Source organism: Ixodes scapularis, unplaced genomic scaffold (assembly GCF_016920785.2).
Source record: "Ixodes scapularis isolate PalLabHiFi unplaced genomic scaffold, ASM1692078v2 PGA_scaffold6__148_contigs__length_123643588, whole genome shotgun sequence".
Taxonomy (NCBI): domain Eukaryota; kingdom Metazoa; phylum Arthropoda; class Arachnida; order Ixodida; family Ixodidae; genus Ixodes; species Ixodes scapularis.
Window position 1 is genome coordinate 88,543,398 of NW_024609881.1, and position 19,848 is coordinate 88,563,245.

At 43.1% G+C, this 19,848-nt stretch overlaps 1 protein-coding gene across 1 annotated transcript in view; it reads right to left on the reverse strand.

The window, feature by feature from the left end:
- Positions 1-5,491: 5,491 nt before the first annotated feature.
- The window catches only part of LOC121046361 (cytochrome P450 3A24-like), a 34,569-nt gene continuing 20,212 nt past the window's right edge, over positions 5,492-19,848 (reverse strand). The window contains exons 7-12 of the mRNA XM_042294582.1: positions 17,820-17,892; positions 10,515-10,623; positions 8,982-9,073; positions 8,142-8,282; positions 6,632-6,794; positions 5,492-6,156 (exon numbers count right to left, since the gene is read on the reverse strand). Of these exons, the coding sequence (XP_042150516.1) occupies positions 6,079-6,156; positions 6,632-6,794; positions 8,142-8,282; positions 8,982-9,073; positions 10,515-10,623; positions 17,820-17,892 (656 nt within the window). The 3' untranslated portion in view covers positions 5,492-6,078. The remainder of the gene's footprint in view (positions 6,157-6,631; positions 6,795-8,141; positions 8,283-8,981; positions 9,074-10,514; positions 10,624-17,819; positions 17,893-19,848) is intronic.

Here is a 19,848-nt window from a genome sequence, read left to right on the forward strand (position 1 = left end):
ATCCGGAATGGCTTGTAGAATATCTGCATCCAACAAAACATACTCCTCGCGGCGTTGTTAGATTGTAAGAACAATTTCAGACTCTCCCGTAAAGAATTTCAACTTAATTTTATATTAAGTAAGCCTGGTCGTAGTTCCACGTTCCGTAACAAGTCTTGCCACTGGTAAGCCGACACAAGTTCGTCAAATTTTTTTCATCTACCATCTTGATTTCCGTTTTTATAGAACTTGTGTTGTTATCGTCTTTTCATAAATAACTTGACACGTTGTGAATTAATGATCCGCAGTTTTTGCAATATTACTACTGACGTAATAATACTAGATGACGCAAACAAATGAATATGATTTATGCATGATGATAGTAATATATCTGCCATTGACACTCCCCGTGTTAACGAGTTAGTGAGGTTCACGAATCCTACGTTGGAAAGCAATGTGAAAGTGTCGCAGACAATTCAACTGGATTTTTTCGAAGAACTGATATAAAATCCCCTACTAGGCAATTTGTTTCTGCTGATGAATCCCGCTGGTATGCTTTTAGCTCGTCCACGATAATAGTCCGATTTGGGGAAGGGGGACTATAAAACACCAAAAGAGACCAGGAGGAGTTTCTGATCCTTAGGTTAAGAGAGTGACTCTGAATGAACAAAATAAATATCGGTATCCTCACTAACCCAAACTTCCCTAACTAGAATACCTATTCCACCACACCTGATGCCTTGTAGTGCACGACAGAAAATTTTGTACCTAGAAAGAAAAAAGAAGTATCACACAGGTTATCGTCGATGTTAATTTCAGTTGAAACCAAAACATCAAAACTGTGCAACTCTACTTAAAGGGACAATGAAATGATTTTAAAATCGAGTTTCATCCACCGCACGTCGTAAAAGGTGTGAAAAGAAACACAAAAACACAAAAATAGGGAGCCAAAAAAAATTATTTGCTATAGAACTTTTAAAAGAAAACTGGACTCTTTTGCGCCTTCCTTCCTTCGCCTGTTCACTACGATGCATCCGCGGAAATGGAGCACGTCAGCCAAATCCAGGTCGCCTATTGGGTACGAACCTACCTCACCAGCACCGCGATCGTAAACAGTAAATAGCCGGCGAATGTTTCCTAAAAGTTTTGTTAAATAATATTCAGATCCACATTTGTAGCATAATTAGAGATGTGTGGCGAAAATTGCCAAATTTGATAATGCTGAGAGCCAAGCGCCATCTATCGTGTGGTAAACGAAGCAACTACTGCGCGTGCGCAGTAGGGCAGGGCCGACAGTTACTTGGGTGGCGTTGGCCAACGAACATTTATTTTCTTTGTTTTCCTTCCTCTCAAAACTCTGACTGACTGAACGTTTATTTTTCTACGTGCTCTTCCCGCGCGTGCCGACTTCAAGCAGCAAGAAAACAGTACTTAAAACAGACCACGACGAACAAGAACGCTGGATCCACCGACTCCGACGAAGCAAGCTGCTCAGAATATAGGCCCAGCAGGCATTCCGACTCGGCGCTGCGTTGCTTCGTCGCAAGACCGTCTGCCTACGACCGGCTGGCGTGCTAAATGGAATATGCCCGCGCGACCCTTGTGGACCCTTCCCGTATTATAGTTTGATCACTGACCTCAATTCTAGATTAAGAGGTGAGGTCAATCTCTTCCCCTTGTTTTCCGAGGCAGTGTTGACGAACACTCGTCGAAAAGGGACTCTCGTCGATTCTATCTTCTTGTTTTGTGTGATATAGAGCTGAAATAAACGCCGTATGGATTACCTTCGTAACACGGTATGTACACTTTGTTATTGGTATGCCATTTTTATTCTGACAGACTGCACGTCACTGTCGAGCTATAACAGTTCGTGGGAGGTATACGTACAACCCCGGTCCAACCTTTCTTTGCCGAGTGTCGCGTCAGTATCGAGTTGCAATCGTAAAAGAACGGTCCCGAAGCGCTTACAAACAGCGCGAATACAGCACTTCCATCAAGCGCGCGCATCCGCTCCGAGTGTAAACAGGTATTTGCGTGGCTCTTGCTGACACACGTAGTTCAAACGTATCTTTTTTAACGTCGGCTCGCTCCTGCATCTCCGAGGCCGCGAAAAACGCCATCTACGTCGCTTTGCAAACGACTGACACGGGCCGGCCCTTCTGCCAACAATGACAGGGTGGTTGACTTCTGGAGTCTTCACCAGAAGAATCGCTGCACTTCCCAACGGGCATACCGGCGTATGGGACTAGTCCCATGCTGTCGCTGTAGCGCAACATATCTCATTGAATTTCGCTCAGCTGCGATGCGGCGATGAGAGGCGCCGATTCAGGAAATACGTCGGTGACATCAGCGCAGTAAAACCTACCGGCGCACCCCAACTCGTTGCCGCTAACACTCCCATTCTCCTACTGCCGAGAGAACTTCCGGTTCCGGAAACGGCCTACGTCACGGCTTGTTTTGCGGTCAGTTGGAGAGAATGAAAAAGTCGATATTTCAATATTTTTTGTGTAGAAGTTAATAAACCGAGACGAAAACGGATGCCTGTTCGGCATTTAGTGAACACTGACGGTTTAATGTAAAAGGTATCTGGAAAAAGTAAAAAGGTCATTTCATGGTCCCTTTAACGAGTACCGAGAACTGATCTTACTATTTTCTTAGGCTTCTGATTTTTACATGCAATAAGGCAAACGCCTCTACATAATTAGGGCATAACTCTTGCTGCAAAGATAATAAGTCGGGACATTAAACAAAAAAAGTTCTTCCATCACTCTGGGACATCTCGTCAATGTTATCAACGCTGTTGGTGGGAGTAACTGGAGCACCTTATCTTCTTTGCGAAAACCTTACCGTTTTTACCACACGAACTGATATTGCTTCTAAAAATATTAATAAGAATAACAATAATCAGTAAATCAATCAATCAGTCAGTGTTTATTATATTGTCCAGGAACAACCAATAGGTCTCACTGCTAACACACTTTACAAAAACAAACAAAAACACACATTCAAACACACAGAGGAGTGCAGAAGGCGAACGTAGACCGCCAGTCTGAGGCTAAATATATTAACAAGTAGGAAAGACACTCAAATCAACAAGGCGAATGAAAAGCACAAAACAGAAACATCGCTAGTTGTGTGAGCGAAAAGAAAATGATTGGTTATCTCAGAGACAAACATTAATCGTTCAACTGATCAGCCCTTTTCTAGCACGAAGAAGCTTCGAACAGCGTTCCCGAACTTGCTCTTGCATGAGTTAAAAATATCAAGTGAATCAAGTAACAGTTATAACGCTCAGGCGATCTTTGGATCGGGTTCAAATGGCTAAAATGTCGAACATTAAAAAAATATGATTTAAGTCGTGTAGACACACGTGGAACTTTAAGGCTCACCTCGGACAGAAGGCTGGCAGAGTTAATCAAGACTTGCAGGGTCTTAAACAAAAGCAACAGGTCTACCTTCACCCGATGCTGCTGCAGGCTCCACAGGCTGACGAGTTGCGAGTTACACCCGACGTTTAAATAATTATCACTTTTCTCGTGGTAACGATATCTAAAGATGAAAATAAATATGTTTCGAACTTGCTCGAGAGATAAACTTTTAGCTTTTGAAATGCCGTTCCAAACAACCGAGGCGTACTGTAGCGGGGATATAACTAAGACAACAGGACAGCGTGAAAATCACGCGTTTTTTTTTTTAATTGCTTCGTTATGCGAGACGTTGCACCTAACGCAAGGCCGATTGAATTGCTCTTGTAACGTGAGTGACAAATTTCAGGGTTCAATCAAAAACAACACCTAGGTTCCTCGGTTCACTTACACGTGACAGCAGTTCGTCATGATAACTGTTTGGAAAAAAATATATCGTGGGTCTTGCGAGAATATGTCATTACTATTGTTTTAAGAATGATTCAAACGGAGGTGATTGTCTGAAAACCAATAATCAAAGAAATATGCGTCATACTGAAGAGTGATGCAATCCTCTAAGGTAAATATATTTTGTGAATTTTATGTCATCAGCGTACTGGAGAAATGAAGAGTTTGATGCAACCTGAAAGGCGTCATTTACAAAAATATTGAAAAGGAGGGGAGACAAGACAAATCCCTGAGGCACTGGAGAGCTTGCCTTCTACTAGGACGAGGTAGTATTATTGATACGGACATAAGCTTGCCTATAGGATTTGCGATGACATCAGAAAGACGCCGAGCTCTGATTGGCTCTGAATGAAGGATAGTGGGTAGACCTTAAAGCAAGCTGCCTTAAGGTCAATCCACTATCCTTCATTCAGAACCAATCAGAGCTTGGCGTTCTGACGTCACCACAACCCCAGCAAAAGAAGCAGACGAACTTGCACTCGGCATAGCTTTTTAACAAATTGTATACCGAACCACATACTCAGTAAGAGGAAAGCTTGAATAAGCGGATGTTGTGGCTGACTACGTCGAAAGCCTTACTCAGGACAAAATAAAAAAAACCTCAATCGTGTGTCTACTGCAAACTGCTTCAGATGCAGCAGTCTTAAAATATAGGAGATTGGTAGTTATCGATCTGCCATACAAGAAGCCATGCTGATTATGAATGATTATACTACAAACCTGGAAGGAGAGGAATTGATGGATGGACATTTCAAGGAGTTAAGAAAAAGAAGAGAAGAGAAATCGGTCTGTAATTAAGCACGTCATCATTATTTCCAGAGTACAGGGCCGGAACAATCTCTGCCACTTTCCAGTCGTCAGGAAATATTCGTGACGTCAATGAGTAATTAAAAATTGTGCACAGTATAGGCGTAAATAATTCATGATAACCCTCAACATATGCAGCGGGTATCCCGTCATGACCTGCAGAAAATGTGGGTCTCATTTCTTAATACATAACCTAACACACTCCTCATCGACAACAACAGAATCTAATGGATCCCCAAATTCATCCCTGCAGTGAGGCGAAATATTTGAGGAGCAGTTATTATTATTATTGGAGACTGACTCAAAGTATTCCGCAAACAAATCTGCATCAAGGTTCAGAAATCTGCCTCACAAATGCACTTGGGTGCTTGTGCGTGAAAAAGGGCATCCATTCAGATACGCACTTGTATAAAAGAAAAGGTAAACAAAGACAAGAAAACAATACATATGGATTTAGTCTTTGCTCGCCATTCAATCTTGAACAATAGTTACAACGGACACTTACTTTGTACTCCTACGATCATTTCCTTCAAACATTTATCCCACATTAGGTCTAAAATAAACAAAGCTGTCTGCATTACAACGCAAACAGCACGTTGCAAAGTATAGCATAAACGAAATAGTAGGAGAATCGTAAAAGGGATCCATATACCAAAATATTCGAAAATTTCAAAAGAGCAGTCACGATTCCCAACAAATTACACATGTGAGAACGTGCTATCGCAAGAGACAACGCAATGGCAATCAATATACTACCACGTTTAATCGATATAATCACATGATAATTCGTAAGTAGCTATGTGATACCTTACTAAGGAAGTTTAAAGAACGCATTAAAATTTCAATTCCAAGTGCATTTGTTTATAGACTGAAGAGACGTAATAAATAAAAAAAATAGTGAGAACGACTTGTTAGTCTTCATTTACTTGAGTACACCATGTTCTCATTTTATTTTTACTGAAGTTAAGGGGTGGAGAGTTCGTAGATATTCATAAATTTGGTATGTGGGTACAAAAAAATGTCGCACAAGTGTGTAAATAGCCTTGAATGATTCCTATCATCAACTAATCTGGCGGTTTTGTCATACATACGATTTCAGATCTGCGCATTAGCAATGAAAAATGATCGCTGATAACACTGCCAGAACATTTCCCAGATCGTATTGACAGAATGATAGTAAAAAAACAATACGGAAGTATACTTAGACCTAAAGCAGGACAACGTTAACCAATAAACGGCGCCGGTGTGTTATCTCGTAGTAAGCGGTAAGAAGCGGTCATAACGCACGATTTCACATTCAAACCGTAGTGCTTGAACCAGCTTTAAGTTAAAAACAGTGTAGAAGGTGCAAGAATTCTGTAAAGCATCGTCCAGGCTCCAACGCTGCGTTCGAGCACACGCGTGGTAAGTTAATAATGATTCAGAGCCGCGTGAATTTTATCCAGGGCCCATTGCCGGGAGCAGCCATCATACCCGAAGAACGCATCTCAATGACACCCTGAAACGAAAATAACGGCATGTCTTACGTAAAGTCTTCGGAGCCGACCAAATGCTTGAAGCTCATGAAGTACTTTATACGCATCTTAATATTTTGTACATGATTTAAGATGATGAGACATGAATTGCAGTGGGGTTGTCTACTGCGTTCAACAGAGATCATTAAGGCTAGGAGCAGGCTTGTCTCCTAATTTGGGCATTTCTTACTGCCCTTTTGCGAATCGCCTATAGCACTTCAACCTACTTGGTTGTGATAGCTGTCAAGCGGGATATCAGATAGATTTATAAATGGCGACTGTTTTATTTTATGTAAGGTTCGCCGGCTCCCTGATTTTCTCACGCATATCGGGTAAGCACATCTAAAAAATCTTGCCAGTCAGGATGCCGAAATTGGCCCGTTGACTAACTTTTCGAGCGTTTCCGAGTACGCGTCCAAGAGATTAGGGCTGATTGTAGAGTGTAACACAAAAAAATACCTTTTGTGCTTCTCCAAGTTCAATCTTAAAGTCGGCAACCATCCTCGCCGTGATGTACAATGCTTGCACGAGAGCCAACTTGTAGCCGACACAACATCGTGGTCCAACACCAAAGGGTTGGAACGCGTTCTTGCGGTAACTTCCTTTGTTTTCTGGACTAAACCTGCAAATTGTGATTACGTTCAGGACGCGACACAGTCTCCCTCAGATTAAGTGATGAAAGGGTCTTACTAAACTCGAGTATTTTACGATCGCTCGCATCGGCCGATAAGAGTAGCAAAAAGAATCACGAAGCAAGAGGTGTGAACATGACCCACGCCTTGCGTTTGATTTACGGTGTCTGCGACTATAAAACGAACTGGTTTCTTTTTTCTTTTGTTTGTTCATGTCTAAAATTTGGTCACCAGGCATCATGAGCCGTTGATAATACATGTTTTCACTTTAGCAAAACTTTCAAATGTGAGGTTCGATACAGAAGATAAACTATATATAAACAACATTTTAAGGGTAGAAAGAAAACTACAATAAAACGTGCAGTAATATTTTTTAAGTAACATTTTGGCAAGTAGTTTATTGGCTTTCAAATGTCCGGATTGGTATGTCAGAATCCTTCCCTCCTGAGGTTGACTTATTTTGTTGGAATAAATAATTTTCAACTTGCCGGCACCACCTAAAATGTGAACTTGTGAACACTCGAAGGCGTTCAACTCAGTTCCACTTCCTGTCACCATATCTGGATTCCAGAAAACTAGAACTTTATAATGAAAGGATGTGTAGAGCCAGTTTTTAAAAATCTATGCCTATATTTTCTCTTTTTAAATCCGCTGTCAGCTTGCTTTCTGCATTTTTGTGGTCGTTTGTTATGAAAAGCTGCAGTATTTTCAACCTAAAACCTGCAACGAAATATTTTTTTTTTCATTTTTTTTTTTGTTTTATAAAAAATGGTGCAATTTCGTTGAGGTGATTGCGAACGCACACCGGGGTAGAGCGCCATGACTATGCGTATTTATAGCTGCTTGCTTAGCTCGACGCAGCGTCGGCAGCGGTAAGGCTGAAAGTAAAACAGAGGAAAGAACAAATAGACTATCGTAGCTTTTTTTTCCTGCTTGCTTATACAACAACTTATAAATCAAGCATCATGTGCTGATGACATTAAATCATATCACCTCTTTATATGCGGCAAACTGTGCCGATCAATACTTAAAAGTACTAGTAAAATGTGAAGAAACTCAAAATGTCTTGTTTCTTCTAACAGTGGCGCCCTGTGCATATGGTCATATTCGAGTTAGGAGGGTTAAAAACCGCTTCACTTTGATTAGCGCTCGCCCCCTTAAAATATTTTAACCTGGTTCTAGATCAACCAAAAAAAATATTTGCTGAGTTCGATAAAAAAAGATACGAAGGAGTAATGAAATAAGTACATATTGCAAACGCTAAACAGTACGCAGGGGAGCTAATACTAGAATGTATACAAGTAGACGGTGAACGTAACGGTGAAACACTTGTGCACCTGTCAGGGTCAAACTTGTTTGGCTCGGGCCAATACTGCGGGTCTCTATGTATTTGGCTGACGGGAGCAAGGATGCAGGTCCCGGCCTTGAACGTTGTGCCGTTGTATTCAAAACTTTCTTTTGCAATTCTTGTGTGAAACCTGTAAACAAGAATCATGGTCTGGAAGAATGTAGTAATTGTGTGCACCCACTGGGTGTTGAAACGGAAGCAAAGGGATGCTAGAAATACAGCGACTTGAAATTATAAACGTTAGGAAACAAGCCGATTTTAAGATTGCCAAATACCTACACCAATCATTCTTCTCACTTTCCATTTTTTTCTGTTTGGTGAGAGCGCGACGTTATTAATATCGAAAATGAATCTGTTAGATTAGGTTTAATTATGTTAACCAGTATGTCTTATTTCTTATTTACTAAAATATACTAGTATCTTTGAGTGTATAGGACAATATATATTTTTGGGGCATAAATCCTACCCTAGATGGTGTAGATGAAAAGTATAGAGTGGCCTTCGTGCATAGTAGACACGTAAAATATAAATATGCGTGCAAAGAATTCTAGTTTTCGACAGTGTCAGAATAACTACACGCATAATGTATACAATGCTTCAAGATATGTCATGGCTACATTTACGACACACCCTAAAGGAGCAGAAATTAGAACAATATGATAAATTGATCTGGAATAATTGTGCACCCTTTTGTTACATTTTCATTATAGCAAATGGGACGCCTGAACTCTGTGTATATCTTATCACTTTAAAATTCAATGTTGAGTTCATGAAGTTGTTTGATAGGATTTATCAAAAAAGGAATATTAGCCTATTAATGCCAACTCACGTGAGTGATGGTGGATATAATCTCAACGTCTCGTTCATGACCTGGGTTGTATATTTCAGTTTGTGTATAGTGGTATCGTAATCCCAGCATCCCTGTTTTAAAAACAAAAACAAAAAACAGTAGTATTAGAAGATTGCAGAAATGTTCTAATAGGTTACATAACGCTAATGTACCAGCGCGAGATAATACATCAGGAAGAAATATTATTTTTATTTAATTTTTTTTTGTATATGGTTATCCTCTAAAGTAATTCATCTAGGTACCCACTATCAAACAAGTGAGTAATAGGGCACGCGTTTCAATAAGAAGCCAAGAGAGGCTGAATCAGCATTAATGTTACCCAAAAGACAAATGTTACAATGATTGAAATACAGACACATATACACTTACAGATATTGATTGCTACCCATTTGGGAGAAATTTTATAGACGTATGAATTGCATGCTTTATGTGATTTTCAAATTTTGTACACTAAAGCGGAGCGAGCGATTAGTATATGTAAACGAAATAAAATCAATGGTTTAAAGAAAACACAACAAAAATATTCAAGGTGTCAAACGAGGCGCTGGTAAGACACCGCGTCATGTCCAGTTCTCCCTTCGTTTTCGTCATGTTGTTTTGGCGTATTACACCATGATACATTAGTTCACTTCAGTAACATTATAGAGTATTTGTTGATGTAGATTATCCTTAGACATCTTTTCTGGGCACCCGAGTTGTATGCCTCTTATAAGTAAGTTACGTAGGAATTTCAAATTTACATGGAAAACATGCAGCCCGTTCGAAACCTTAGACATTTTAGATAGGTGAACGAATACACGCTATGATGTTGTTTTGTTTTTTTTTTTTTCTTTTTTCTGGTATTTTATACTTTTGAAGGTATGGCGCATTTCACGGCATCAATAAAAATAAGCGGAACAAACGCCACAACTATAACTATAGACAAGAAATTTCTAATTTATGCGCGTTAAATGAAAGACCAGAATCACGCTAACATAATCTAAACGGAGCAGTTTGTGGCGGATTTAAAGGCGTTGCGACGAAAGAGGCGGCTCTAGCGCACCGCCAGAAGGAATCGTGGAGCGAAACAAATTAACATTAAACAAATTTAATTTAGAGCCCGCGGCAGTTGAGCCACGGCGTGGAGGTCGCTTAACATCGGTGGTACTCAGTTTTATATTAGATTTTTTTAGGCAACTGTCTTCGGGCGTACAGTATGGTACGATGGGCCCTTCGGTACGAACTGTGCTTGTGCTATATACCGCGGAAAAGTCGCACACGCAAACTTTCTAATAAAAAGCTACAAACCGATGAGTGCCTTGACGGTTCCCTTTTGACGCTGCTTTTTAATTGGCTCCACTAGTACATACTGTGGGTTGTGCTCGGAATTGAATTAAAAGGGAGTATTGCCTTAAACGATGTAGTTAAGGCATGCCTCGTCTCTCTAGACGATGGGGGGACCATGTGTACCTCAAGTCGCGCATTATGATTTTTTTGTTCTTATTGTGCGGAGAACTAATAGAACAGCATTACCGAAGTTCCAATGGCAGCCTTCACTTCCTGCCTCACTTTCTCTTGAACTTCCGAATGCATAGCCAGTAGCAAGGACATGAAGCTTAGCGTTACCGACGTGGTCTGAAAACTGCGGGAACAAAATACTTTAGAACGAAATTACTATTTACTTAAGCCTTTAACATTTCAGCATTAAAAAAATACAGGCTTTCAAAATTCTTTGCAACTTTGATTGTTCTCAAGTTTCATAAATTTTGGGGATTTGAGCTTTCGATCATGTGATTTTAAGCTTTCAAAACTTTTGCGCGGCTACTATATTACGAATTTGTGTATTTAAACCAATGTAAGAAAGAAAGAACAAAAGAACTACCATCCTACTTTTTCTCGGAAATGTTTTAATAAAAGGCGCGAGTTCAAATGGTAAAACATCGAACACCTCTTTGAAAACGGGGTACGAATATGCCATAGTTTTGAATTCATGAATTTACGCAAGGCTGAAATGTCGGTTTTGTTTTAGAAGCAACCGGACCATAGTCACTGATAAATTAAGAAGAGCGGGTTGTTTTGAAAATCTGGTGCATTCTAGTACAACCCCACTGTCAATCACTCTGCCCTATTGTGCGATCAGTACGATCAACAACCAATCAGGAAGCAAGAATCGTAAACCTAACAGGCCCCATCCGGCGTTTCTTTTCACGCAAGGAACAAAACAGTTTATCAACGTGCTTCATGCGATACACAGCTCATGATTCTGTACAATACCGAATTTCAAGCCGCAGTCGATCAATCATTGAGTGCATTTCCTCGTCTGCGTTCTCAACCACTGGCTTTAAAGTGGTTTTCATTTCGCAAGCAAATGTATATAGTCACTGGCTGCTTAAAAGATGCGGAGCGTGGTCTCTCGCGTATACGTCGCTCGCTTCCTGATTTGTATTCTGGCGTTCTTATTTGCTGATACCAAAATTTTCATTAGCTGCGGAGCGACATTTGCTTGAACGTGTCACACGCCTCTTTAACTTTCCGTAACAGTTTTCTTTTTTAAATAAATTTTTTTTTTATTTGTGATTGTCAACGACGCATACAGAGGGCACGGACACTGGCAGATTGTGTTTTCTAGATTTATCTATCAGGACTTTCCCAGTCCATATAGAACAATCGAAAGGACAATTAGATTTGATTTCGTCCTGATAGAGTAAAGGCTACATGAAGATTTTCCGACGAAGAGGCAATTTTCTCGCTACTGGATCCGTGCACCGTATGTCACTTTCATGACAGAGTGCTAGATAACTACAAAATCCAACTTAAATTAGTCGGCTGCGGCTTCACGTTTGGCAATTTCCGCCATTTTTCATTTTCATTTAGACGTACGCGTAGTGTTTGTTGGTAGTAGAACGCTGAAGCAAGCAGGCGGCTTTGTTGACGATACGCCCCAAGATGTACGATCCGCAAGGTTTTTTTGACGCCAGATATAAGCTCGCCTTGTTCATTTTCTGTTCGGATTTCCCCAGCGGCATTCACAGTGGGTGATTTCGTCACCGACGAGCCGACTTCTCGACCGCCGTCTCGGATGAAATCCAAATAAAGACCGATGGGTAGATTAATAAACAAACCGACCTGCAAGAATTGGTAGTAGAGAGTCGATTGTAAAATAATAATAATGGACTCCTTCATATAAGTAACGTCATCTCATTGCAACCGCCTTCTAGCACCTCTGGTAAAGACACCATGAATTGAAAAATGTTAAGAGGAGTTAAACAACCACCTTTGCTAACACGCCGGACTATAGGTATTTCATAACAAAATTGGTTACTTTATATGTATTCCCAGGTACACACTTGCTTGGTTTAGCTAGGGCCGGGATTGTCACTTATTTGTGATAGCTTGGCGACGACTGCCCATCCGCCTGTATGCCAGCCTGGCGTTTCAGTCTTTCCTTGCTCCAGAAAGCCACGGAACTACCAGCGAACGTCTTTCCTGGTTCACCAATCAATTTCCTTGGTCATTGATGGCCAGGGTAAACAGGCCGCTGCCAGTATTTGATGCACCCTGGCTGTCTATTGATTTTCCTCGATCAGAGATGGCGAAGGTTGATATGCCTCTGCCAAGCTTTGAGGTTCCATGGTGGTTCATGGGTATTCCCTGGTCCACTCAATACGAGCAACAGCCATTGTTCGGGCATGTTGCCAGATAAAAGATAGAGTGAGCCAAGGAATGGCAGGGAACTGCCGCTATGCAATGTTCCTTGGCTCAAGCTCGTATTTTATTGGACCCAGAATTCCCGCTGAAAGCTACTGTTACTCTATAGTTCGTTTTACTTTTTTTTACTTTTTTTATTCGTATGAGCGTTCTCTTAACATATTTTTGATGCTTTGTGGCACGAGCCCTCGCACTAGAAAGCGACGTTTCAGTGCAAGAAGTCTGTTTCAGCTAGAGACACAAAAATGAACACGTTTTTCTCATTGAGAAAAACGATTTGAAAACGGTTTGGATATGAACAGGCCAAACCCGAAATGAACTGGTTGTAGTGGAATCGTGCCGGGAAAATTGGAAATCAAACTATCGATATTGGTTGAACTTGTAATATGAACAGGCCAAGGTGGCAGCTGAGTTGGCTGAACTGTCAATTGTACAGTTCAAACTGGTAGTTAGCCAGGCAAAACTGGTAGCTTGAACTGGCGACACTGGTGTCATAAAGTTCAAGTTGTCAGCCAAACAGTTTCAACTAGCAGTCGAACTCTTCTAACTGGCAGTCAAATATTTACCAGTGGCAATAAAACTGGTTTCATGGTATCTAAAGAAGTCATACCAGCGGAACTGGAGAAAGTGCTCGTTCTACTGGTCAAGCTAGTAGCATGTCGAGTTTAAAATAATTAACCATTGGAATCCATCCAATTGGCCTTTTCCATTGGGATGGAGTTGGTGTCACTCTTTCAAATCTAACTCCCAAGCTGGAAAACCACATTAATCACATTTTTTCTCCATGAACGAATTGTGCTTTTACACTCCAAACGGCTCACACTGAAAAAAAAAAAAGAAACAATCTGACAAAACAAGTTTTTACCAATTCCGCAGGCAAACTTGTGTTTCTGTAATGAAGCATGCCACAGCTACCAGAGAAAATGTCTGGATTTTACAGTGCATTTCTTCTATGCGGATGTCGCATCACAGATTAATAGGACAAATAAAAGCTTTATTTTGACGCATGTACAGTTGTACGCAGCTTGCAATAATAGTTGGTGAGGGGTCAAGAATTCAGTCATGCAGTCGCTTCATAGGGGTTCATATTGCTCTCTGCAAATAGTTCCCACTTGAACTTCATAACTTTACCGCTTTTACCACGGCCTTTATCCACCCTGGCTTGCACCGAGAAGCCGCTTCCAGCGCAAGTGCCCGAGGCGGGGAGCCTCCCACGTGATGTTGGAAAAGCGCGGGAAAAAGCCCGCACCCCCAGATTAGCCAGGCGCCTGGAATGCGCCAATGCCCCGGGACCGGAGATGATGCAGTGTCCCCGCGCGGAGCCCGGATGCCTTAAAAGGGGAGAGCTGCTCACGTGCCAGGACAGGGAGCGCGCGGGCCAATCAGCGCGGCCCTCGCGCCCGCTCGAAGCGCCAGTTTTGAGTCGGCGGCGGCGGCAGTTCCGGGAAACAAAAAAAAAAAAACTGATCTGGCGCGACGGTTGGGTCTTCTTTGTTTGCGATTTTGTTCTGCTTGGGGAGCTTACAAGTTGTCTTCAAGCTGTGTTTGAATAAGATAGTTTGCCGGAGCCTTGAGTGCTGTCTCTGCCGATGGTTCCTGTCACTGGTGACGTCATCTGCCTGAGTTCCACCCGCTCGCAGGCGAAATGGCTGCATCCCAGAACGGCGTGTTCGGACTTCGCTCCGTCCTGATTGCAGCGCGGGTAATTGCTGTCTCTAGCCTCGTTTACATGAAGGCTACTTCAGTGCATCGGCTCCACTCGTTCTTCTAACGAAGCCGACGCGGCAAAGTTTACGTGAATGCGCACCAAGCCCTACACGAAGGTGGCGCCACGCCGTGTCAAAGCTCGAAGTTATGCAGTGCCGGCACCAGCCGCACCACGTTTCCCGGGTCATCGCACGTGGAGGCCTTTCAACGCGTTCAGTGAACAAAACATCGTTCCCGCTGTCTTCGGTGCTGTGGAAGAAGTTACGAGACGGAAGAAACATCAAAACCCAAGCGTTTAGGGGTCCAGGCTGGGCCGCCGGGTCACTCTGGACCAGAGGCGACGTGTGTACCCACGCTTTGAGGACACGCGCTTCGCCGCGCCAGACCTCGCCGATCGCGGCCGGACCAACCGGACCCCGAGTCCGAGAGGCTCTTGCGCAGCCAGGAACGCCACCGAGGTAGGAGCTGCTCGTTCTGCGCTACCATGCAGTGCTGTACAGTGCTCGGAGCTCTCGGTGTCGTTCGTGCTTGCGCCGAAGCTTTTGGGACCCCTTCGGACGCGCAAGTGGTACTTCGCAAGGCTAGGACGGGGGTCACCCTCACCGAGTAGATCGGCTATATTCCGCTTACTTGTGACGGCAATAAAAGCTCGCGTTTGTTCTCGGGAAAAAATTACGGGCCACCATACGGGACCGCTCTCCGCGCCGCCGACGAGGTTGGCCGCCGGCTTGTTCTCAGCTGTTCACTCGGTCCCGCAGCGAGCACCTTCCCATAATCCTCCCGTTCCAAAATGCGATGCGACCTCCGTCTAGATGGGCTGAATGAATGCGCACTCGCCATCTCGATCCATCTCTGTCTAGCGACTTGAATGCGATGCGCTTTCTTTGCGCATTATGCCGTTTACATGACCGCATTGAATGCGATAACTGGATTCGATGCGACTAAGTCGCATTCATGTAAACGTGGCCCCTGTCTCCGCGCCAGCGAGCCAGGTAAGCAGGCTCGACCATTTGGATTCATTTTCATAATCACGTGCATGTGGAACTGAACGTTTCTGCAACCCGATTCGGAACAGCTATGCTAGTAATACAACCGCCAGTGTACATGCAGCTTCAGAGATCCTCTACCACAGTGGTTGCGAGTAGCACAGCGGACGACAGACTGGGGAGGCAGGAAGGGGGGTAGCAACAGCAGGATCTTTTCATTCCTAGGCGTTGCTTTGCGTAAAGGCTGAACCGCTTGTAAGCGATTAAGCGAGCGACGAGAGTCAGCGACGAGCGGCGGAGATTTCCCCCGGCCGCTCGTCGCGTCTCTCAATTTTTGGATTTCTAGAAATCGTCGCTCATCGCCTTGGTCGCTTGCTCCCGTCGCTTTCATGTGGTTTGCCGCGTCGCGCGAGTGACCGAACGACAGCGAAACGGATCGTCGTCGCTTATCTCGTCGCTCGCCAAATCGCTTACATGCGGTTTATACTTAATTGCCGCGAGACTGGCACCACACGTACGATTGACACACGCTTCCATATTCCCTCTAATACTGTTTCTGATAATGCATATTTTTTATTTGTGGCATTAGTTTTATGCTGTTTTAGAACAGACGGGTGCAAATAAACCTGCCATGGTTCTAATTACTGATGTTTATTCTTATTTCAGATGCCGTGGGGTTACTATGTTTGCCGCCACCGGAACCCCGACACTCCAGAAGGCGTGGAGAATCTCGCGAACCGACTGGGACACATGAATAGTATCATGAAAATTTTTTTGCGTTGTAAATATGTTTTATGTTTATTTTTGCGGTCTGCAGTATTATTTTTTTGTTGTTGAAATAAAGTGAAGTTTATTAGTTGACCACCTGTGTGGTCAATATGACCGGTTAAACTTGTTTAAGTGCATGGTGTGGACCAGTGTATACAGTTGTACAGTATTACCAGTATGCACATTTTCGCAGTAAGACCGGTATGCACAGTTTCGTTTCATAGTAAGACCAGTGTGCACAGTTTCAGTTTGTCCAGTTCAACCAATTTTACCAGTGGCAATAATTTCGTTTGAAGTGGCCCAGTTTGCAAAATTTTGCAATAGGGCCGGTAGCTGCCCTGCTGGTCCGGATTGAATTTCTATTGTCTAGCCAAGCTTGGCTGACCACTCTGCCACTAATCTGGCCCATGCTGTATGTACAATAAAGAGCCAAGCTTGGGGTACCACTGGACTTCCCGCCTGGCCCAGGCCATAATTCCAGCGGTGAGCCAGTCCATGGCTATACGGGGAACTGCCGGTGGTCACCAGACTAGTATACCAGGATGGGGCTGCCTAGCGCCATGGGGCAAAACAATCTAGGCCCAGTGAAACTTCCCCGGCTGCCCAGTCTGGCTCAAGCTTGAGCCGGTCATAATGTGCTGCTTGGGTTCTTATTGTGTTACCTTTTTCAATTGTAATTTGTGTGTCCTCCCCCTCTCTATTGCACTATCGGTCCTGAGGTTATTTAAATAATTAAATCCGTCACTATTCGATGCTCGCTTCTCTTCGCGATTATTTTGGCTTGCGACGATCGCCGTGAAAAAGTACTCGGAGGATCTGGAAAACACTGCGCCCGTTCATAGACAGATATCGGACGGATGTTACGGACAGGCATATTCCGGCAAGAACTCAAACTGTATGTTGCGTGGCATAGGAGTCTCGTGCGGCTCGAAATATCGCTGTACGTCATGTTGTTGAACGTACGCCCTACGAGTTTCTATGCGCGGAGATTGTGATATTTTTTTTCCTACTCACTTTAATTTTTTGGAGTCGTGGTTGACTGTGTCTTGAGGAGCACTCGGCAACACAAACAAGCGTAATATGGATCCCTATATTTATAGGTGCCCGTCTTTATTAAGAGTCCAGACGAGCTGGGTCTCGAGAGGTCGACCCGCCGGTAACCCAAGTAGCAACACTATAGTCACTGACAAACTTAGAAGGGAAGGGTGTGTTTCTAGCGCCAGGTCCCTGTCACGAGCTCCAAGTATTCCGCCGTGCTATGTCTGCGTGCGCACTATTGAGGTACCGTGACGCCGCAGCGTTATAGAAGGCAGAAAGCTCGGAGCTGCAGGTGGCTAAACAAAAGATCCATCCTGCCGTCTTCAGCTTCTCGCGGTGATTATAAACCCCCCTAGAGCGACTCCAAAATCAAAAGGAAAAAAAAGGGTAGTTTAAGCGTGGGTTCAGTCGGGCCGAACACGTCGCTGGTCGAACTTATCGAGCTTTGCCGTCGACAGAGTCGCTTGCCCGGCATCTGCGTCTCACTGACACCAAAAATGACGCCAATATTTGATCGTCTGCATGGGAACTAAATGGAAAAGTCGGGGGAGCTGTTATTCAACATGGAAGAACATGGCTGAGTGGAAATAAAAACACGTGCAGTCAAAGCGGTCTATATATTGGTGCTTACCCTCCGAGAAAAAGAACAGTCATCAGCAACACCACCTCTTCTTCGGAGAGACGACGAAGGTTTTCTTGTCTGCCTGTTGGCAATGTTTTTCATGTATGTAAGATAAGTGCTTTGGGTAAGGTCATCAGTAAGATAAAACTGTTGAAGCAAGATGGTGTGAAACTCCGTGCAGTGAACTCAGCAAAACCAGCGGGGCCTATGTGAAAAACACTGGTTTCTAGTTTTCTCTAAAAGACTACCACCTTTCTTTCTTCGTCCTAGAGCTGTAAATATTGACCATTTAAAAGGAACTCCGAAAGCAGTGAGAGGGCTTAGAAAATTATGTGAATACCTTAACATTTTCAGTGAGATCAATTTCAAACTTACGAAGGTGGACAATCTCTGATATATAAAAATTTTTAAAAAAAAATTATGTTTTTGTTGTTTGGACATAGAACAATTCGGAATATCGAGCAAGTCTTTACCACGCAACCATCTTATTTCAAGGTATATATTAATTTGATTAATAAAAAGTGGATATTTAGAGGGAAACGCCATGGTTATTCGAGTGCTTCCCAATTATCATTCGCCTGTATCATACAGACATTTTTTGTGAAAATCAGCTTTTGTTTTCTAAATTTTCAATGGCCTCAAAAATAAAACGAAAATTAAACTTGCCTTCATCATTATGATATCCCCTAGGAACACAGAGACGGTGGTGCCTGTATTATGCCTGAATTGTGATTTGCTGTGCTTCGTTGCAGGGAGGTTTGGGTGTAGTAAACTCGTAAGCTGGCCGAGTTGGTGAACGTTGAACATAACGGAAAATTGCACACAAGAAGACAAGGGCACACGAGGAAGGAACATTAAACACAGGCAGGCCCGCACTCACAAGTCTGGTATATTAGGTGAAGAAAGGAAAGATGAAACAGGATTCATTCATGACAGGGTGGGCACCAAGAAGTATACAGTTGAGTCACAGTCAAATGTTCGCAAAAAGGCAACTTCTTTTTCTCTGAATGCAGCCGACGTCTGACTAACGCAGCGATCGGCCAGACTCGAGATGGTAAATGTCTAGAGCACCTCGCGCGTTTGTTTTTCTTTAAAGCGCCCAATGATTGAAGATTTTCTTTAAACATGGCGTGCACGTACAGGTCTTACAACGCACTGAAAGTTGACCTCCTACAGTATATGTTAAAGACAGATCGTGCTCTTACAGCCGGTCATTCAGACACCGCCAAGTCTGTCCGACATAGCTTCTTACACAGGAAAGAGGAATGCTACATACAACCCGCGACGAACAGGGCACGAAACATGATTGTAAACCTGAGACTGGGGCAGAAAAGAGAACACAACAGAAGGTAGTAAAAGAGGAGGCAACGTTGCCTCCTCTTTTACTACCTTCTGTTGTGTTCTCTTTTCTGCCCCAGTCTCAGGTTTACAATCATGTTCAACTTACACCAGCTCGCCTGCACTCTGACTATTTTTTCGTTAAGGGGACGAAAGGCCGCACATGTTTTTTTTTTGTGTGTGACACGTGTTTTTTGACAATTTGTCCACTTTGGGCGAACCTTTAAACAAATTTGTCGCATGTGTTTAGTGGCTGAGGGTGCTACGGGCACACCATACCTACTTTCCACTTAGATTATGCGATATTTTGTGTAGATACGGCATAACCGCCACTCGCTTTTCGTCAACAGGGCACCTAGTTTTCCCATCCCCTTTTGCCTTCTTTATTAGCGTTCCTATTACTTTCATTAAGGTCAAATCGATAGACTAAAATCTTCAGGGTTCCTGAATAACGTCTTAATGGAAGTGATTGGAACGCGGGTAAAGAAGGTAAATGGAGGTGAAAAAACCAGGCGCCCTGTTGAGAAAACCGTGTGCTGGTTATGCCATATCGACACAAAATATCGAAAAATCTAAAAGAAATAGTAAGTAGGTATGATGTGCCCGTAGTACTGTCAACCCCTAAAAAATGCGAAAAGTTTGTTTTAAGGTTCGCGCCAAAGCGGAAATATTATCAGAAAACACGTGCCACAAAAATATG